The sequence below is a fragment of the Colobus angolensis genome, unplaced genomic scaffold (genome assembly GCF_000951035.1).
Source record: "Colobus angolensis palliatus isolate OR3802 unplaced genomic scaffold, Cang.pa_1.0 Scaffold57, whole genome shotgun sequence".
Classification (NCBI taxonomy): domain Eukaryota; kingdom Metazoa; phylum Chordata; class Mammalia; order Primates; family Cercopithecidae; genus Colobus; species Colobus angolensis.
The window spans coordinates 1,119,739-1,128,217 of NW_012119265.1; the positions used below are offsets into that span (position 1 = coordinate 1,119,739).

General features: G+C 33.9%; 1 protein-coding gene across 1 annotated transcript in view; it reads right to left on the reverse strand.

Moving 5' to 3' along the window:
• Window positions 1–426: 426 nt before the first annotated feature.
• Window positions 427–8,479, reverse strand: part of GNPNAT1 (glucosamine-phosphate N-acetyltransferase 1) — a 14,565-nt gene continuing 6,512 nt past the window's right edge. The window contains exons 2-6 of the mRNA XM_011961807.1: window positions 6,845–7,012; window positions 5,763–5,825; window positions 4,125–4,252; window positions 3,019–3,080; window positions 427–801 (exon numbers count right to left, since the gene is read on the reverse strand). Of these exons, the coding sequence (XP_011817197.1) occupies window positions 654–801; window positions 3,019–3,080; window positions 4,125–4,252; window positions 5,763–5,825; window positions 6,845–6,998 (555 nt within the window). The 5' untranslated portion in view covers window positions 6,999–7,012 and the 3' untranslated portion in view covers window positions 427–653. The remainder of the gene's footprint in view (window positions 802–3,018; window positions 3,081–4,124; window positions 4,253–5,762; window positions 5,826–6,844; window positions 7,013–8,479) is intronic.

An 8,479-nucleotide genomic window follows, 5' to 3' on the forward strand; every position in this document is an offset into this window, starting at 1 on the left:
GTTAGCCAGGATGGTCTCGATCTCCTGACCTCGTGATCCGCCCGTCTCGGCCTCCCAAAGTGCTGGGATTACAGGCTTGAGCCACCGCGCCCGGCCTCTTCTACTTCTTTAAAAGGCTGATCAGGTTGTTTGCCTGTATTGAGATGAATGTTGGACTATACTATGTTTAGTTATAATAACTAATTTATCCACCCTGACTTAATATGTGGGAAACAATACACCCCTAAGTGTATTGAGATGTTTCTTTGAAACAAAAATATTTAATTTTATGCATGTGATAAGAAACAGCCTTATTCAATGAATACTTTTTTAACTGAGCAACACAGATAGCAGACATATAACTCCTTATTACCCATACTCAAGAAATGAAGCCAAACTTTTAGAAAAATACAATGCAAGAAAAGATTCAAGTTAAAAATATATTCCTTTGGTTAAAAATCATCCCCTTTATAATATTCATCTGTAATCTAAATTCACAGCATGTCCCACCAGCCCAAAGTAATCTTCTAAATGTCATTATACTTGTAGTATTACAATGTTTTTTCAGTCCAGTATTTATGGAGGTCACTCGGCTGCAGCAACAAAATATTTCAACTCTAGGAAGAGTGTACCATTGTAGCATTAGCCCCTTTGACAATTTTCTTAAAAGATTTTTACTTTAGAAACCTCCGACACATGTAGTTTTCTTCAGATACAGTATATCCAAACTTCTTATAGAAACCAACATTTTGTGGTAGACATTCAAGGGTAATCTTGTAACAGTTCAGTTTCTTGCTTAGCAAAGTAAGGGTTGATAATAACCTGAAATTTAAAAAGGGGGGAGGGTGAGGAGATAGCATTTATTAATAAAAATTGATTCTAGTAACAATATGAATTAATGTTGTAAAACTTAAGTTTCCTTAGAAACAGGTTTAGATTATGGCTTTTCCCATTGCATTCATGTAAGTAGATAAGCATTTAAATCACCAAAGCATTTTTACTTAGAGTCAAATATACTTTTATCTAGTAATCTCCAGCTCACGAATAAATAGGACAAATACTAAACTCACCCTAATCCCTCTTTAAAAATGAAATTTAAGGCCAGGTGCAGTGACTCATACCTGTAATCCTAGCACTCTGGGAAGCCAAGGCGCCTAGGCGATCGCTAGAGCCCAGAGGTTTGACACCAGCCTGGGCAACAGGGCAAAACCCCATCTCTACAAAAAATATAAAAATTAGTAGGGCATGATGGCACATGCCTAAAGTCCCAGCTACTCCAGAGGCTGAGTTGGGAAGACCACCTGAGCCCAGGGATGTCAAGGCTGTGGTAAGTAGTGATTGCGCCACTGCACTCCAGCCTGGGCAACACAGTGAGTCTCAAAGAAAAAGAAGAAAAAAAAAAAAAAACGAATTGTAAGATGTATGTTAACACTGAAAACCTTTTAAAAAAAAATGACCAAAATTTTTTTGTAAAACTTCTTTGTTTAAGTCTATTTAAACAACTTAGGAGCAGTCAACATTCCCACATAAAATGAGTAAATAATAGCTTTGCTCTTTAATCATTTTTAAAGCTGCTTTAATATTTGTGAAGGTGTGTATCAGATTAACTCAAGATTGGTCTTATTAATATGAAGTAGAAACAAAGCAAGTCTACATCTATACAAAGTTTCTTAATGAATCCAAACCCGTTACTAAAGTGTGGATCTGAGTGCTTTAGAGTATAAAAACTATAAAAGATATATAAATTTGAAGGGTTTGCCCATGTTTGAACAGACTAAAAAATCCTATTTTTAAAAAAAACCAAAAGACCTTGATTGAAGTATGACTGGCTGGCTGCAGTGGCTCATGCCTATAAATCCCAGCACTTTAGGAGGCCAAGGATCACTTGAATCCAGAAGTTGGAGACTAGCCTAGGCAACATAGCAAAACCCTGTCTCTACAAAAAATTAGCTGGATGCAGTGGTGTGCACCTGTAGTCCCAGCTACTTGGGAGGCTGAGAGGAGAGGCTCACTTGAGCCCCAAGAATTCAAGGCTGCAGTGAGCTGTGATCGTACCACTGCACTCCAGCCTGGGCAACAGAAAAAGACTCCCATCTATTTTAAAAAAAAAAAAAAGTATAAAATTAAATGGACTAGAACACAAGAAATTGGTCTGTTTTGTTCACTGAAGTATTCCAAATATCTAGAATAGCATCTGATACATAAGCAGGTATTTAATATTTGTTAATTCCTTAAAACTCAGAAGAGCTAATGTTAAAAAGCAAGTTCTTAGGCCAGGCACAGTGGCTCCCACCTGTAATCCCAGCACTTTGGGAGGCCAAGGCAGGAGGACTGTTTGAGACCAGCCTATGCAACATGATGAGGCCCCACCTCTACAAATTTTTAAAAATTAGCCAGGTGTGGCATACACCTGTAGTCCCAGCTAATTGGGGGGCTGAAGAGGATTGCTTGAACCCAGGAGGCTGAGCATGCAGTGAGCTGAGATTGAGCCACTGCACCTCAGCCTGGGTGACAGAGCCGTCAAAAACAGACCCTGTCTCAAAAACTAAAAATTGTAAGATGCAAGTTCGTATAAAAGGGTAATAAATCAATACCACTTATTTATATTTATTTTAAATGATTTAGATAAACATATAGGGGATTATACAGTGAAGGCTGTTTCAGATTTCTACAACTTATGAGAAGGAGAGATCATAGAATATTCTGTAATAGTTGAACACTTCCTTTGTTTTTAAATATGACAGAGAAGCTGAGGCAAATCTGATTAGCCCAAAAGTTTATCTCCTACTAGTATGAGAGTATTACTATGAAAAGTTAATAATTTCAAGATGTTACTGTCTGTAAAGAAGTATGCTTCCAATTTTCAAACTTTAAGGCAAAATATGTATAATAATACTTTATTTCTTCATGAAATTCAGTCTAAACTATTGGAGTGAGTTCAAAATTAATGAAGCCAAAAAGAACTTCAAACAAGTATCTTGGTAAGAAACTAAATTGGAACAAAATTTATCCAGGGTTACCTTGTTTCTGCCTACTTACAATTTGCCAAGCTGCTTTCCTCTGCATTCATCACTAACAACAACATCTTCTACTCTTCCTCTCTGAAAATATTTACAATGTTTAAAGGAGTAAGCATTTACTTTTGTTTTTAGCTAAAACGAGTAAGAATTTACTGATAATAAGAAGTATATTTTGTAAACTTGAACTTCACAGAAACCAAATGCAAAAAATATTATACAGTGAAGGCTGTTTTAGTATATATTTCTACAACTTATGAGAAAGAGATCATAGAATATTCTGTAATAGTTGAACGTTTCCTTTGTTTTTAAATATGACAGAGAAGCTGGGGCAAATCTGATTAGCCCAAAAGTTTGTTTCCTACTAGTATGAGAGTACTACTATTAAAAGTTAATAATTTAAAGATGTTTTTACTTATTAGAGGAAATAGTATATGAGTCAACTTGTGACCTAAACTTGTTTTGGCTGTGTCCCCAACCTTCCCACCCCGTGTCTTTACACAAATATTAGGATGTTGATCAACATCACCAAAATGTAACCTTTTCATGAATATATCGATCATTCTACTCCTTGCTTGCTAGAAAGTTATTTTAGATATCCAAATAAAATTAATGTCTAGTACAGAAACCCCACCAAAATTCTTAAGTGTCACAGAACACATCCCAAGTGTTCCTACCTTATTCTCACTGAATTACTTAAGGTTTTCTCTCTTTTTTTTATTTACTGTTTTATGTGAGTTATTCAGGGATGAAAGGGCACTACATGCATTAGATGTATCATAATTCAAACAGAATAATATTCTGAACCCTTTATCATCTGGAAACAAATTTGTGCTCATGTAGTATATTCAAAGTATTGTTTTTAAGAGTAACATTAGGGATTTTGTGCATTACTGCTAAATAGTTTAGTTTCTCTATGGGTATACCAAATTGATCCACCTTACGGAACAATTTTAGCATACAATTCATATTGTTAATACATTTTCTTTCTTAAAGCTCTCAGAACACACTGGAAAAAGGGATTTCTAAGAAGCACCAAAAACCAGTGAGAAAACAGATTTGTCTAATGGAAACTCAGTCAGTTGTGCTAGAAAATACCCGTCCATTTTACTTATAAGCAGTACATACCTTAGCACAGGAATGGATGAATTTATGTTCTATAATCAGAGTTGCTGTAGCAACAATCTGTCCTAGAGTCACATCTTCTACAACTGTAACATAATAATCCCCAGATTTCTTCATATGCTCAAAAGATTCTGTGGAAATTGGACAACAAACTGTTACACAGTAGACATTCAATTTTATGCAGAGCCAGAAAAATACTAGGATTAGCTGACTTAACTACTAAATGTTTAAAGCTATTTTACTATAGTAATTTACCTTCCATTTCTAAAGAAAATATTACCAAGTAGTTGAAATATCAGCAATTAGTATCATTTGGAATATAACCTACACATTCAAAATATCTGCTAGCAAAATAAAGACTAATATAGCTATTTTAGATGAACAACACTTAAAATACAAGTAAACGGCTGATATTGCCACTTCCATGACTAATGAAAACTTCAGTTTCTTCACTTACTTTAAATAGATCTCTTAAACTTTTATACTCAATAGATATTCAAATATAACAAACCTATGCACATTTTAACAAGAGCATATTTACATGGCTCAATTCTAGAATTTTTAGTCTTTCGGTTTCAAAATATTTTTACAAAATAGATTTTAATTTTCCCGTTGTGATGGAAAGTGTTTTGTGATAACATGACTTGCTCGTTTGCTTTGAGAGCACCTTGCAAGGAGGTAAAACATCTGTTTCCAAGTAACGTTTCCAAGTCACACAGCAAATAGGTGCAAAGATACTTCCCCTCAAATGGATTGTCAGTACTATTGCTGAAATAATATGGTTTCTCATCTAATTGAGGTGCACACAAAGAAAAATTCAGGAATAAAAACTGAGGCTAATAGTCTCTCATATTGTTAATTTCTATAGTCTCATTCCAGATAGAGATCTAAAATGGGAAAAAGAAATAATGAATGAAAATAAAAATGAGAATCAAAATGATGGTCCTCATTCTCAGGAGGAGGGTCAAACAGAGTTCAATACAAAAATTACCTATTATAAGGAAATGAAGAATTGTAAGTCCTCAGCTATTAAATATTACTAAATATTTAGTAATGATAATAATACTTCATTTCCTTTATAACAGGAAAAAGCAGTGGTAGAGCACTGGACAGAATTAAGGTTTTATTCCTCACCGTAGCAATAACTACCTGTGATCTTGGGCAAGTCTTTGGATCTCTCTAAATTCCCATTTTCTCATATGTCTAAAAGAAGGGGGACAGGGTTGGGTGGACTGACTCTTTAAGATACCTGCTAACCTTAAACTTCAATACAAATAAACCCCAAAATAAATTTAAAGCATATGGTCTTAACTTTGATTCGGTAATGAAATTTATGTAAATATAACCACAGTAAGGGAAATACTACAATAAAAAAATGAAAAACCTCTAGAGCTAACACCTAGGTCCTATGGTACAGTAATTATCTAATAAAGTAGTCAGATAGTTTGCAAAACAAAGTTACTGGTACATTTGGATTCTAGAACAACTCAGCCACATTAATTTAAATAAGAAAACAGCTAATTTGTTCTTTGAATAATTTCCAGCTATTTGAACAAAAACAGAAGTGGGCATTAAACAGCTCTAAACAAAAATGAAATCATGTTTCCCTTTATTTCAGGAAAAAGAGATGATAGTACTTACTCATAAATTGTTCAGGGCTGACAACTCCAGTCTCTGTTAGCTGACCCAATACCTTAAAAAAACCTAGTTTTGAAAAACAGATTTCAAATTACGAGATGAGCAAAAGGAAGACAGTATGAAAGTAAGCAATATATTAAGCAGGTGGGCTTATGGGCAATTTTTTTTTAGAACTTTCTATAATCTTTTAATTATTAGAATATAAAGTGAACCCTATTCTTCTATAATTACTACATATAACAAAAATAATAACAGGTTTTACCAGTGCTTCTGCCTGCATAAGATGTTTTAAATAGTGCTGACCTTAATATCCAATGTTTATAGACCCAGAACATACATTATTCAATGTATTATATTTTACATTAAGTTCAATGTAAAGGGTGCCAAATTTTCCCAAATATGTGATTTGGTTTTACTTAAAGGTACAATATGGCCAAATACAATATTTGCAAATTAAAGTATAAGTACACTGTTAAGATTACACACTCTTTAAAATTGTAATTTCTAGTGAATTTCATTAGTGTTACCTGAAATTAATGTGAAACTGCACCTGGAATTCTGAAAATCTTAACTTTTCTACACTCAATAATTAATTAGGCCAAAATTAGGCCCTTCAGGCTGTCTAGCAAAGAGATAATTGTGAAAAGTACAAAGTTGACTTTTAATTACCAAAGTTTAAGGAAGTTAACTTGGAGAATTTACATGTTAAAAAAAAGAAATAAACCTACAAAAACCCTTTCAACTTATCGAAGGAAAATTATTTCCACCCTCATTCCCCAACCAGCTTAAGATTCCTCCTTATGTGTCATTATACATGATAATTTAATTTTTGTTCATGAGAAATCTTTTTGGCTTAATTAGGAAGGAATGATGTCATATTTAACTCATTTTAAATATTTCACAGTAATATTTGGTCTTAGCCATGACACACACTCATTGGAATCGATTGTCCATCACTTTAAAAACTAAGTATTATACAAAAAAAGTCCAAAAGTCAAATATTTTTTTAAAATTATCTGCATCACAATGTTTATAGAGAAAAATGGAAAGCTAACTCTAATTTTATACAGGATTGTGTACATTACCTCTATTTAAGTCAGCGGTACAAAGAGGCCTCAAAACCAAGCCTTCTCCAGGATGTGTTGGGGAAATGGCTGGAGAAAACGTAGCTGTATTCTGACTCCAGTCCACTTCTTTGAGTAGACTTGGGTCAAACATAGGAGTTTCATCAGGTTTCATCTTTCTAGTAAGGTCTAAAATAAAAATGTAAATATTAAGTCATTTTATTTAATAAAAGGAAAATAATGATTGTTGAGAAAGTTAATATAAATTAATGCATTTAGAAGCATTCTTTAGCAGATATGCAAGATATTTAACTGCAACCTATCCTGAATCTAACATTAAATTCCACCACTGCAGATAAATAGAAAAATCATGCCTACTATCAGATAAAAAATGGCTAAGTGACTAAATTAGTAAGTTTTAAACTATAAAATCCCATTTATTATCAGGTCTTTTTTTTTTTTTTTTTTTTTGACAGTCTTACTCTGTTGCCCAGGCTGGAGTGCAGTGGCGCGATCCCAGCTCACTGCAACCTCCGCCTTCTCAGTTCAAGTGATTCTCCTCCTTCAGCCTCCAGAGTATCTGGGATTATAGGCATGTGACACCACGCCTGGCTAATTTTTTGTATTTTTAGTAGAGACGGGATTTTGCCATGTTAGCCAGGATGGTCTCGACCTCCTGACCTCGTGATCCGCCCGCCTTGGCCTCCCAAAGTGCTGGGATTACAGGCTTGAGCCACCGCGCCCGGCGGGCTAATTTTTAACATGGGTTTTTAATTACCAGAATTTACCTGATAAAACTACTCTTTGCCAAGGTTGTAGGACTTCTGAAAAGACAGAACTAACTTTGTTGCGTTTCACAAAGGACAGATCAGTTCGTCTGCATAGGCCATAAGCAGGTAAGTAGCGCATTCTTGGTGAAGGATTTCTGTTGTTTTGGAAAGCCAACTATAGCTGGCTGCATGGAGGGAAATCCAAAATGGCGTGGCGTGAGTCAATGGGGTGAGAAACACTGGTATTTTCTTTGCAAGTTCGTTTTACAAAGAGCACATAAAACTAAAATTTTATGAATTATGACGTGATCTAATAGTTCAGTAGCAGACTCAAGAAAAGCACAGATGTGATTCTAACGGAAGACTACTCATATGAACAGGTTTAATGTAACATGGAATGCAAAAGATTAGAACCATTAAAGTATTTAATTCTTCAACTTTAAAAAATTTAAATAAATAAAACAGGATAATGACCAGAATAGTGCCATTATAATCACATTAAAAAGTAAAGCTTCCATCAACATTTTATGAATTTGGCAAATCTAGTACAATACATTTTTAAGTATTGTGTTTCACTCAATTTTGTGATACTCTATTTTTGAAAAAACTTAGGAGAGGCTTCAGATACCCATGAAAAAATAAATCAGGGTAGAAACACATATGCTGAGGTTTACTAATTCACTGTTTAAAAAGGACCTTAGATGTCCCACTATAATTGCTCTTAGGCGTTTTTAACAAATGAATAGTTATAATTCACAGAAAAGACAAGTGGTACTTTTTAATCTACATAGACTATACTATATAAACTTTTAGTAAAATATATAAATTGTTTTAATCTTGTCAAATAATTTTCATTTCTTCTACTTCTTTTTTTTTTTTTTTTTTT